This window comes from Spea bombifrons, chromosome 3 (genome assembly GCF_027358695.1).
Source record: "Spea bombifrons isolate aSpeBom1 chromosome 3, aSpeBom1.2.pri, whole genome shotgun sequence".
NCBI classification, from domain to species: Eukaryota; Metazoa; Chordata; class Amphibia; order Anura; family Pelobatidae; genus Spea; species Spea bombifrons.
The window spans coordinates 116,576,071-116,589,326 of NC_071089.1; the positions used below are offsets into that span (position 1 = coordinate 116,576,071).

The window sequence follows — 13,256 nt, forward strand, 5'->3', positions numbered from 1 at the left end:
TACGTCTCATACGGGTCATGAGATCTAATGTGAGAAAACACCATGTGAGTTCTCACGCGCGACCAAGAAATTAAGCAGGTTTGTCCTTTCATTTTCTATTATCTCAGAATGTTGGTTTAAAGAAATACCTTTGAGAAGCCTTTTCCTGGAGCTATGGCAACAGCCAATCCGCGTGGCCCCAGAGTATGATCTAGAATGAGGCAGGTGTGGAAAGAATACGGGCCAAAAGCTATTTACGGATAGACGTGGGGAAAAAAAAGTGGTTTTACTTTACTGAGAGGGTGGTAGATAAGTGGAACATCCTCCCAGCAGAAGTGGTAGAGGGTAATACAGTGAGGGAAGTTAAACATGCATGGGATAGACATACGGCTCCTGAATCTAAGACGAGATCAACGACTGATTAAGGTCGGAGTCTTTTCAGCAGGAAAAGCAGGCGACTAGAATGGGGGCCGAATGGGGCCGATCTGTGGCTCCCTGGAGTAGTAAGAATCCTATCCTGAACCCAAGAGACAGAGGAGAATATGTTGGTACTCGTACACGGGAACAGGATGAGTTTGTCCCAAAGTATCAGCGCTTTTATTAATATTATTTATTGAGTTATATAGCGCCATCATATTCCGCAGCGCAGGTCCTTGGCCCGTGGGATACAGCGTCCCGCGCAGAGAACCGACGCCGTTCCGGAGCACTGCGTGTAATCCTTGGAGTTCTGCCAGTAAATCTATGATGTGAACCAAATGCTTTGGCCTGAATTCGGAACAGGTGGTGGGGTTTATGAAGTTGCTTCCCAGCAGAGGTGGTAAGTTCATGTACCAAATCCCTAACCAGAGATTCTCACTTTGGAATGTCTGCCTTATAACGGTCAAAATAGACAAGTTTTTGGGCTTACAGGGTGGGCTCCAAACCCCCCCCGCCCCCCCCCGCCCGACATATAATGTGTGTGGAGAAAGAAGGACGTTAGGGTTGTAAAAAAAAAAGCCCTGGTCATTAAGGGGTTAATACATTTAGAGGTTTTTTTTACTAAAATGATTTCTTTGGGTTGTGGCTAAAATTACATAATTTAACCAAAACGCCCTAAAACCGCCGGCCGCATAATCTGCCATCTCATTGGATTTACAGTCAAACAGCATCCGCTGATTAATGAGAACGAGCGCAGATAAGCATGTCTGAGACCGCAGTACAGAGTCCCGAGTACACCGACAGCAAATACTCTATAGACCCTATAAACATAGAACCTGCCGGCAGATCGGCCCCATCCGGCCCCCGTCTAGTCGCCCGTTTCTCCCGCTGTAAAGACTCAAACCTTAATCAGTCGTCGGTCTCGTCTTAGATTCAGGAGCCGTGTGTCTATCCCATTCGTGTTTAAATTCCCTCACTGTATAAACCTCTACCACCTCTTCTGGGAGGCTGTTCCGTTTATCTACCACCCTCTCAGTAGAGTAAAACCACCTGCTCCGCTGTAGAGAATGCCTCTATAAATAAATATATAATTAAGGACATCGGCATTTCTTTTAAATTCCGTTACGCCTACCTTATGAATAGTTCTTTAGTTGTATACATTTCTGCCCCATATTTTTGCCACACCTGCTTCTTTCTAGATCATAATCTAGGGCCACACGGATTGGCTGTTGCCATAGCTTCAGGAAAGGGCTTCTCAAAAGTTATTTTATTAGTGTTATTAGTGTTATTTTATGTGTTTAAACCAACATTCTGAAACAAAAAAAACACGAAACGACAAACCTACTTAATTTCAACGTCTGTGTTGCTTGAGTTTTGTTTTGTGACATCACATCTCAGCACAGGACGCAACATATGAAGTCATACGACGCGTCTGGGAGGTTTTATATGCATTGTACAGCGCTGCGGAGTATGACAGCGCTATACAAATCCGTACTAATAAAGATTGTAAGCTCCTGTGCGCAGGGCCCTCCTCGCCTGTTCCTGTATGTCATCAGGTTAAGTTATTTACTACTTATGTCCTGTCTACCCTTTGTACAGTGCTACGGAATATGATGGCACCATAACAATAACAAGGAATGTCCCTTTAAATGACATGTTAGGTTTTGGCAGACACAATTACCCCGGGGCTATTTCATACATTGGTATTTGACATACTCTTTGGGAAGAAATTGCACCGTCCGCCTTCTTGTTCTTCCCTCTACCACTTCTTCTGGGAGGCTGTTCTATTTACCTACCTCCCTCAGTAGAGTAAAACGTCCTTACTTCGCGTCCAATGCTGTCTGTGTTGTATCGGCAGGCAGTCCCGCGGTAACCGCTGCGTCGCTGCTTCGTTGCCATGGCAGCCCCTAAGCCAGTTTCGCCTCTTCCTGGATGAGAGTGATGGCTGATTTACTAGTCATGTGACCGAGTCAGGCGGTACGGGGCGGGCCTATGACCACCCCCGGACAGTTTATATAAGGAGCAGCCACCGGGCCAGCCCTGTCTATCCCTGATCGTTGTTTGGAGGGGTAACAAGTCCTAGGTAAGTGACCCCGCTGTTATACCGCCTGCTCCCCCATATACAGCTCCCAGGCCCCAGAAGTGTAAGCTCTTGCGAGCCGGGCCCTCCTTACCTGATGTCTCGGTTTGTCTGTTCTAGTTTTATCAGACCCTTTGATTGTAGGGACTGTAAGACGTGCTGCGGGAGTTGGTGTTATATAAAGATATCACATTTGCTTTAAGGAAGGGGGGGGGGTAGAAGCTGTATTGTAGACACTGTACTGGCTTTAAGAAAGGCCCCCTGCTTTATCCTTATACTCTGGAAAACCTGCGTTCAAGCAGATATTGAGGTTAACTCTGTCCATGCCGGCCTGGAGCTGAGGTTTGGTGGTGTTTACATTGATTTGTCTCCCTGTAATCAGCCATTGCTTTTTTTTGACACTATTAACGTCCTCTGTACCGCTGAGCGTTCCTTTAACACTTTGTCATAAAAAAAACGTATTTTGCCCCTGAGATTAACCCTTTTTTTCCCCACAAGGGGTATTGACATATTTTGTTGCCAGATAAGTAATGTTTCGCCCGTATCTTTGGGTCTGCGCTGTTAAAGTAGGCTTGTTTACTGTATTCCACCTATATGCATGCAGAGTTTTTGTAACCCTTTCCGTCTCAAAGATGCGAGGCTGGCATTTTTTTGGCTGGGCCGCTGTTACAACGGGGGGGGGGGGTTAATTACTGTAAATAGTACCCCTCCTCCCTCCGTTTGTAAAGTACTGGAAATTACCCCACACTGGTTAATTGCCAGGCGTATAGTGGGAAGGTGCCAGGAATAAAGATGGCGGCCGCAGCCGTGTCACGTGCTGAGGTTGTGGTCTTGTTTACACCATGCCCTTCCCGGAAGTTTGGCATGAAGCCGAGCCCTGCCCTCACTTTGCACCGGAAATAGAGTGGGGGGGCAACTCTTAACATGCTCAGGCAGCCCTTTTATATGCTAAGTTTATTGCTTGATCCGCCCAAGGCTTTAATGCTAATGGAGTTTTGTGGCCTCTGAAGCCCCTCGAAGCCTTAGTGCTAAAAACCAAATAATTGTCATGGGTATAATAAAGTTTTTATTGCCCCAAAGCAGGGGGAAGTTTGCTGCCTTTGCTTGACAGGTTTATATCGCTTATTCCTTAGCTTTCCTGATACAAAGCTCTGTTTTGCTGCCTGCCTGGTAAAAACACAAGCTAAGGGGCCATAGCGGGCTGGGTGGGGGCTAAAGGCGTCCAGCATGAGTGAGGGGCAACTGGAAGGTCCTGCGAACTGGTACAGGGCAACATCTCGGGCTGCGAGTCTCTGAACGTAGCATATGCTCATTATCGGTGCCTGTCCGCTGGGCTTGTAGCCACACAGAGCTGATATTATAATATAGTGCCATCATATTCCGTAGCACGGAATGAGTCGGGATCTCGGCCCTGCTGGATACTCCGGTTTACACGCCGCCTCGTTTTGCTCCCGATGAGCAGAAAAGGAAGTATCTTGTGTCTGCGTATTGCGGAAGGGAGGACTTTCGCAAGGTCAGCGTTTCTTCGGAGCCCTTTGTTGAGGCGGGTCGGGTACTTATAGCGTGTGACTTGTGCTGAGAAGCACTAGGCGGAGGGGGTCGTATTTTACTTTCAGCCTTGGAATTTTTTTATTGGAGGGGTTCGACCCCACGTGTGCCGCTTTAATGGCCTTTTCTAGTCTCTTGAGCCCCATCAGCAGGATATTTGCTCGAAGTGATTGCGGTGTTTGGGAGCGCACGGATCTTTGAGCAGGACCGTCACACGCTGTTGGAATGTAAGAACTGGAGACACTGTCCACAAAACTATCCCAACCGATGAGCGGAATATTCTAGTCTCCATAATCCGACCAGCACCGCTCCAACCGCCGCGTCCTTATAAACCTCACCAGAGAGCTATTATCGGATCCATTCCATACGGCTATGGGCTGATGTCATAGCGCACCTTCCTATGACTTCCAGCATCTAGGCCACAAACCATGGAATTCGCCTTTTAATTGCGTTCTTAATGACTCCGCTCCTGACCTACAAACCTCGGTGAATACAGAGCTTTGTAATCGGAGCTTTGTAAAGGCTCTACAGTTACATAGTTTCCCGGTTAGAGAGCAGCTTTGGTTTCTGTTTGGCCAACAAGCTGTCGCTCATCGGCGTTTGTCTGGTAACAGAGCTGGAAAAAAGGTCTCGAGCATCCGGCCTCAGTGTGTTAGTTTGAGCTGTGATAACTTCTCAGACTAACCTGCGACCGGAGGTCGTAATTGAGATTTTTTTTATTGATTTTATAGCTATATATATATGTATTTGCTGGCAGATCAGGCATATTTGTCCCATATAGCTAGGATTAGGTGGAAGGACAACAAAGCCAACCTTTCGATGCCTGAAAAGGCGCATCTGTCCTGAAACCACCCTCCAAAAAATAACACGGTGTGGTTATCTCCAGTCCTTTCCAGATCTTTACAGCCCTTGCTGTGAAGAAGACCCTTGTGTGTAAACCATTGCTGTTCTTGGTGGTATAGGTAGGTGCCCTCTTACCTCCTCTGTCCATGGAGTAAAGAAGTTGCCCTTGAATCTATTTGATCACTCTGAAATCGTGCCTTGAGGGGGGTGGTCTATTTTTCTGGAGTAAACAAGCCTTGGATATCTAGATGCTGCTCGTAGATATGCCGGTGTAACGAGACTCTTATGCTCCCTGTCACTGCACCAAGAGTGTGTTCTTGAGTAGTTTTTCAATGATTTGCTAAGAATTCCACTTGAGATGCTACAGCTGATGTTTCTTCAAGAAATCCCCACTTTAATCAAATATATGATTAAACATCTTAAACTGGCAGTGGAACAATGAACTTCTTGGGTTACACCTGCGGCCCTCGCCCTCTTTATGAAGTTTTATCTGGGTGAATTTCTAGAAGAATAAAATTTAGATCCAAGACTGTCTCTAGCAATACCAGCTGAGAACACCACTGTTCACATGAGATGACCCATGAGATGAAAGCTTGCATTAAATATGATTCTCTTTGTTGGCCATTAAAGTATCTGGGCTCGTGTCCACTGGTGAACATTGACCGTCCTTTCTCTGTATGAAACTGAAGTCTTGTTGGGTGTTTTGGCAAAGAATATAAACACAAAGCCATGGGCTTTTAGAGGGAAGGTGAGTCCAAGCCATCGACTCGCCATGGCCTACTGATCATCTGTTACCAAAATGGTAGACCTTACAATAGCTTTGCCAGGGAAACCTTTTGGTTCCCTTGGGTCCCAATTGTGTCTGACCCCACCACCTCTGCAAGCGTTTCCCCCTCTCTGGGGCAGATCTATAGATAATGTTCAAGGATAGCCTTGATAAGTTGATCATTGACCTTTTGTAGACGCCTGGTTTATCTTTCATCTAAAGCTTGTTTGACCGGAATGTTATAGTTGACACAATGTATCAATATTGTAACACTGTTTTTCCTTCCCACAGGGGGAAATATTCATCATGTGGACACCGGTAGCCCTCCTCTGTTTCCTGGCCACCCTGGCCAGCACTCGCAATGTCCCCCACTTTGCCCCTTTATCTCATGAAATGGTTAATTTCATCAACAAGATCAACACCACGTGGACGGTAAGACGGGAAACGCGTTCCTTGGCTTATAGGCCCGGTTAATAAATGGAATATGAATACCGTATTGGCCCGAATATAGGCCGCACTTTTTTCCCCCACTTTAAGTCTTTAAAGTGGGGGTGCGGCCTATATTCGGGGTCTAGCGCCCGACGCCTGGGAAATGCATGTCCCGGGTGCCGGGCAGGCAGCGGGGTTAGGATACAGATCCCCCGCAGCGGTGCAGGTGACCTGCATCCTACTGTCTGATACGCTCAGACAGCCTCCCCTGTCAGCACTTCCCACGGGGGTAGTACCGGCACGGGAGGTTGTCTAAGCGCGTCGCACGGACGTGCAGCGGCGATGCGCCGTTGCCGGTGAACGTGCGCACGATGCATTCTAACCCCTCCGACTTACCAGGGCAGACTCCCGGGTGTCTTGCAGGGCCGGCGGAAGACATCTACGCAATACGCGTATACAACTTCCGGTGCCGGCACTTCCGCTGAGTGGCGGCACCGGGAGTTATATACACTATGTGCATAGATGTCCCCCTCCGGCCCCGTAAGACACCCGTGAGTCTGCTCTGGTAAGTCGGGGGGGGGGGGAGGACAGAGTGGCAGCATATCTCGGGGAGGGGGGAGGACAGAATGGCAGCATATCTCGAGGGGGGGGGGGGAGGACAGAGTGGCAGCATATCTCAGGGGGGGAGAGGACAGAGTGGCAGCATATCTCGGGGGGGGGGGAAGAGGACAGAGTGGCAGCATGTTTTTTGGTGCTTTTTTAAAGAAAAAAACTCTTTAAAAAAGCACCAAACTTTTAGGGTGCGGCCTATATACGGGGGCGGCCTATATCCGAGCCAATACGGTAATTGAGGGTTTCTGCATGGACCGGTGTTTTTAACCCTTTCTCCAGTGAGTCACAGCGCCCCCTTCTGGTCAAGAGTCTGAGAATGTTAATGTTTGGTAGCTTAGGGTCTAATGCCCTTACAGGAGGCAGAAAATCTGCTATATAGAACTAGGAATTCTAGGCACTCCAAGATATTGTGAGTGACAGCTCTCACTTCAGTTATAGGAAGGTGCTCTCCACAAAGTATCTGAATATGACTGCACCCCATGAAAGGAAGCTATATATATATTTAAGAAAACTATTGTGATCTCTTGGCCTAATCTGCTAGGCTAACCCCCTGACTCCTTATATTGTGTGTGGTAGAATGGCTGTCATAATCTCCCAGCCAGGCACTGGATAATTAAAGCCAATAGGAAGGAACTTTTATAGCATTACTATAAAGAATAACTGTCACAATCACCAAACTGGACACTCTGACTAATAGAGGAATGGACTTCATTAGGATTGCCATAAAGCATCAGCTCAGTGTGGTGTTTGAGCTGGGAAAGTCACCCAAAATATCACATGACTGGCAGCAATGGAGCCTCCAGATCTGCGGATAGAAGGTTTGTTTCGTCAATGCCAACCAGCATTGCTGGGGGTGATATATTGCAGTATACAGAGCTGGAAGGAGTGGTATGTTCTGTTATGTTGTGCAGGGGGCTGAGTGTATAAATGGTATGCTGTGCTGGGGCTTATGCTCATAGAAAAAAGTTATGGACTTTGGCTTTAAGGATTCACCTGGTTACTTTTCGCAGCCTCTTCTGAAGGCATTACGCGCCTCACTTAAACAAGGAATGTATAAGCATCCACTCGGTCATACTCGCTCAGAATCTGCCCAGCTGAGTGGCACTTCAAAGAAATCAAACAATGACTGTTCTATAAACCAAACTGCCCCGTCTAATGGTATCTACAGGTTAAATCAAGCCGTGTCCATCAACAAATCCACATTGTTTATAACATGGGAGCAATCATTTGAACTTGCTGTTCTCGGTATCTGATTATTCCTCCCCTTTGTCCTTCCATTCCCAAGTCTTTGAACACAACCTTCACTGATGGATCACGGGAACACCCAGATCCTCGGGAACCTTTTCAAGCTCCTGTAGAAGCAAAGCTTCTAGTATCTAAGGAGGCTTTTTCCATGTGACTTGTAGGCATTGAGCTGTTGAGTTCTGCTCACCGTTCTATAGTTAGGGTTGAGAAGGTGTATTCTTGATGGTATTACCTGTAGCCGTCTGATGGTATTACCTGTAGCCGTCTGATGCTATTAGTGAAGTCACCTCTAGAGTCCCCAAAAGCTAAGGTTTCTTTGTTGCCCAAGGCAATTCAATAAACCACTTCAAACAGTTAAATACATCTGCCCCAACTTTTGCCCTTTAAGGACTTAACCCATTTAACTTCTTTCTTCCAGGCCGGGCATAACTTTATTAATGGAGATGTGAGCTACGTGAAGAAACTCTGCGGAACTTTTTTAGGAGGTCCCAAGCTCAAAATGAGGTAGGATATGTGACATCACCCCGCTGAGGTCATGTCTGTTTGGTGGAAGTCTATCAGTTCTGGCATTCTTCGTAAGGGAGGAGGGATAAGCGTTAGGGTTTCAGAACAAGAAATCAAATATGTTAGATCTGTCGCCTTCTGCCAGATATCTCTGCTTCTCTGGGGCAAAATACTGTCCTACCCCCCTGCCTTTTAGCCTTAGTAAAGTCAAACTAATGTGCCAGTTCTCCTTTAAGTTGGTTGGGAGACCCTGGTTGAGAAGTAGATGGGACCTTTGGCCAAACTAAAACTTGGTGCTTTGTGAATAAAGCTGTTTATCCACCTGGTCCTTCTTGATTGTATGGAACAGTCAGTTGGGTTGATCAGAACTTACAGATGGCCCTTAAGCTTTCGTAGATGTAAATCAGAACAGTCATTAATCATATATTTCTGGCTTGCCTTTGCTTTACAATGCTGAGGATATGATGATGGTCTTTGTCTTCCGGTTATTCCTATGATGATGGATGAGTAGAAACGTCCTAAGAATGAAATGAACCTACATTTATTAGAAGCATTTTTATATCTTAAAAGAAGTTGTTAGTTCTAAGGACTTAGAGTTTGGAGACCGTTGCAGTTTGTAAATCCTATTTGCTTCTGCTCCTGAAAGGTACTCCTTTGCTGGAATGATGAAGCTGCCAGAAAACTTTGACTCCCGTGAAGCTTGGCCAAACTGTCCGACGATCAAGGAAATCCGAGATCAAGGCTCTTGTGGGTCCTGCTGGGTACGTCGAAACATTCTGCGAGTTTCTCAATCGCTTCATTAGTGAATTTAATCGGGAACGTGGCATCTAAATAAATGCTCCTGCTTCCAGGCGTTTGGGGCGGTGGAAGCGATTTCTGACCGCGCCTGTGTCCACTCCGGGGGAAAAGTAAATATTGAGGTGTCGGCAGAAGACCTCCTATCCTGCTGTGGCTCGGAGTGTGGAATGGGGTAAGAAAAGGTTTTATTGGTAATACTATGGACTGTGCCATTGGATTAGAGGAGCAGCTTTTGATTTATATTGTGCTGTATAATGGTTTATAATCCTGGCTTCTACCTGTATTTAGAAAGCATTAACCTTCTACCTGTAGTAAGACCGCCTTGCTGATTATAAGCCTGACATTAACCTGGGAACTCAATAGGGGCAAATACATGGGGGCTGAAGCAGAAGTGTATTTTACGCAGTTTGTATGCAGTGTGGCTGCCTTTACATTTTGACGTTGGAATTGTTTCTTCCTTAGATGTAATGGGGGATACCCCAGCGGTGCGTGGCAGTACTGGACTGAAGATGGCCTTGTTTCTGGAGGCTTGTATGACTCCCATGTAGGTAGGTAAAAGCCATGCGCAGTGATGTCACGCGGCAATTCCCCACCCCGCTGTTACATGGGATCACGCATCGAAACATTGTTTAGCGAGTACATGTGGATACACACTCGCCAAAGACTACTAAGCTAGTCCGGAAAGGCTCCACACTTAATCAGCACTTGGTCTTGCCTTCCGACCACTTCTGCTGGGAAGCTGCGCCACTCTACCACCCTCCCGGTAAAGTGAAATCCTTACATGCCTGATGTTTCCATTCTTGCTCTTTGACAGGCTGCAGGCCTTACTCCATCCCACCCTGCGAGCATCACGTCAATGGCTCCCGCCCTGCCTGCAAAGGAGAGGAGGGGGAGACTCCAAAATGTGTGCGGAAGTGTGAAGATGGCTACTCTCCGTCCTACAAGAGCGACAAGCACTTCGGTGAGTGGTTGTATTTGAAGCCCCAGCCCCCTCTGCCCTGGAAGTAGCAGTAATGAAGCTGTGGCCGTCTGGAGGACCTCGCTGGTCAGACTGTCCCAGACCCCCCTCAAGGGTTACATTATGACCGCTATCCATAGTCTGAATAAGCCCTCCTTTCTCACCTTGTAACACTTCTGTCACGGTGTTAACCAGATGTGGTAAATCGACTTGCCTTGCAGGTGTCGACTCCTACAGCGTCCCAAGCAGTCAGGAAGAGATCATGGCAGAGATCTACAAGAATGGGCCTGTAGAAGGAGCGTTCCTGGTCTACGCGGACTTCCCGCTGTACAAATCAGGTGAGTTTCAACTCCTCTTCTTGTCTCAAGCAAAACATATTCATTTGTTTTAAAGACCACTTTTATTCTAAGGCTCTATGGCTACTATCTGTATATAAAAGTGGTTTCCTCCTCGCCACTCATTTCCTTACCTTCTCCCAGGTGTATACCGCCACGTGACGGGAGAGGAGCTCGGTGGACATGCTATTAAGATCCTGGGCTGGGGTGTAGAGGACGGCACCCCCTACTGGCTGTGTGCAAACTCCTGGAACACAGACTGGGGTGCCAATGGTACGTATCGATCGCCACTCTCCATATTCCTAGGCGAATATTCTAGAAGATCTAATAGAATATCCTGGTGAAACTGAACCATTGCGACAGCGTTAGTCTAATTCTTCCCCCCCCATACGAGGAAGTCTGTCCCAGTGTGACTTTGCTTTCTTCTACCAGCTCCTTCACCCCCCGGGAGATCTCTTATCTGTACTTCATGCTGTCTTGCAGGCTTCTTCAAGATACTTCGTGGGGAAGACCACTGTGGAATAGAGTCTGAAGTCGTTGCTGGAGTTCCCAAAAACTAAACCACTCGGACTGGGCTTACATTTTCCTGGCTGGCTGTAATTTTTTTTATTTTTTTAAAGAACTTACATTATAGAATATGGTTTTAATTGATGGATTATTTTATCGCTCAATCAGATAATTAGATTATATATAATTTCTTGCCCAGGGAAAGTTATGACTACATCTACAGCTGGGGTCGGTTGGGGATGTCTGCTTATGAGTGTAGCCGGCGCTGACTAGTGTTCCATAGGCACCCCTAGGCGCCAATACTGAAGGCAGGCAAAGACTGTAGCTTCACCCAGTTCATGCCCTACCAATGCTTGCCCCAGTCTAGAGTGCCTTATTGGAAATTACCCCCCTGAGGCAGATAAACGGGGGATGCTCTAAACATTGGCACAAGGACTCCAGTTCTTAGAGCATCCGGCCCTTTCTTGCAAAGCCACGTTAAGAAGTTTAGGGATATCATGTGATTTCCGTCTTAAATTGATTTTTTTTAAAGTTTTTTTTATTTTAATAAAACATTTTACGTTTGTTTTTTTTTCTCCAATGAGGAATTAAAAAGCTGCTTTAAGAATTTTTTTTTATGTACGATGGATTTTGGGTTTGACGGCCAGGTCCCGTCTAGCTTTTTATCTGAAATATTCTGCACAAATCTCACGTGGACTGTGGAACCTACCAAACTTGGGTGTTGTACAGGCTGGCTTTTATCCTTAAACTCTAAAGAGATGCTACTGGTCTTAATGCAGACGTTTAAATCCAGGTCCTGAAGGCTTGTAGCTTCTATTATGTTGTAGATAATGGTACATAATGGCTGCCACATCTGTATGTTCATGGTCTGCATGTGATCGCCAATTTCGTTTTGGTGTCTTAGGTATTTTTATCAATTTGGAATGTTGAAATGTCTTATTTGCCAATAAAATGCCTTGTCTTCCTGTATCGTTTTTCATTTTTGTTTGAGTTACACACACCTGCTGTTCTTTATCATGGAAATTAACCCAGCCACAGAAAATACATACACACATACACACATACACACATACACACATACACACATACACACATACACACATACACACATACACACATACACACATACACACACACACACACACACACACATACACATACACACACATACACATACACACACATACATACATACACACACATACATACATACACACACATACATACATACACACATACACATACATACACACATACACATACATACACACATACACATACATACACACATACACATACATACACACATACACACAGACGAGCTGCTATGCTACCTGGGATAGAAGACACTTGGCTCTCAGCAGTTTTTAAACAATCTTGAGACCGTCATGATTATGGTGGAAATGTTACCTCTTCTGGTACAGCTCACAACTGCTCCCTCTAGTGGCTGTACAGTGCATAGCACCAATTATTGTATGTTTATTTCAGTCACATGTGATGTCACTTGTGACATCACCTATCAGTTTACACCTGTGTCTCAGAAGACTCCTACAGAGCCCTGTGATCACAAATTGAAGCTCCATGACCGCTCTGCCCTAAGGACCCAATCTCTACTGACCCGCATCTCCATTGAATGTCAAGAGTGCCGTCAAATTCAATATGCTGTTGAATTTTGGTCCCACCCCAGATTGTGTGACGAAATAAAACTTATCTGGACCTTCTGTACAGATCTTCACCGTAGGTTTTCATAGCAGCGTCTCTCGTATGATCGTCTTTCTCTTCAGAATAGATGGACTCAGAATAAAACCTCCTAGAATTGGTCTTTTCCCGAAAGTATCCTTGTTCCCCGGAATGTCTCTGTCCCAGGGAATTTCTATCATCCCAAGATACTTTGTTTTATAAGCAGTTCTGGCCACCTGTAGACTTTCTCTTAATTCTGGGTCCAGGATGAAGTTCCATCATAAACAAGAAAGGAGTTTCTGCTCATGGATTTTGAGCTAAGGAAGCCCGTATCTACTGGAGACTTTAATGCAGAGCATTCAAATAAACAAATTAATAAATATGCATGTAAAACTTTAATAGCTAACTATAAATTATCCAATGATTAGCCTGCCTCTGCTGCTATAACATAAGTAAAGATTTTCTTTCTATGCCGGCTTATCTGAAGGCCACCTTGGTTATGTTTAGACATTCTGAAAACACTAAGATTTGCTTCGCTTGATGCTCCCTCTAGCT

At 45.9% G+C, this 13,256-nt stretch overlaps 1 protein-coding gene across 1 annotated transcript; it reads left to right on the top strand.

Annotated features, from left to right (window-relative positions):
* The first annotated feature begins 2,377 nt into the window (after positions 1 to 2,377).
* Positions 2,378 to 11,133, top strand: CTSB (cathepsin B). The gene is made up of 10 exons (XM_053458653.1): positions 2,378 to 2,479; positions 5,925 to 6,065; positions 8,338 to 8,423; positions 9,070 to 9,184; positions 9,275 to 9,393; positions 9,684 to 9,769; positions 10,036 to 10,182; positions 10,401 to 10,517; positions 10,659 to 10,787; positions 10,998 to 11,133. Exons 2-10 carry the CDS (start codon positions 5,940 to 5,942, stop codon positions 11,072 to 11,074), a joined length of 1,002 nt encoding a protein of 333 aa, XP_053314628.1. The 5' UTR covers positions 2,378 to 2,479; positions 5,925 to 5,939; the 3' UTR covers positions 11,075 to 11,133.
* Positions 11,134 to 13,256: the final 2,123 nt, after the last annotated feature.

Bases quoted from the DNA above. Each gene is read 5' to 3' on its own strand.
- CTSB (XM_053458653.1), top strand. From the start codon at position 5,940: ATGTGGACACCGGTAGCCCTCCTCTGTTTCCTGGCCACCCTGGCCAGC. The intron at 9,394-9,683 runs GTAAGAAAAGGT...TTTCTTCCTTAG, and splicing joins GGCTCGGAGTGTGGAATGGG to ATGTAATGGGGGATACCCCA. The intron at 10,518-10,658 runs GTGAGTTTCAAC...ACCTTCTCCCAG, and splicing joins CTTCCCGCTGTACAAATCAG to GTGTATACCGCCACGTGACG.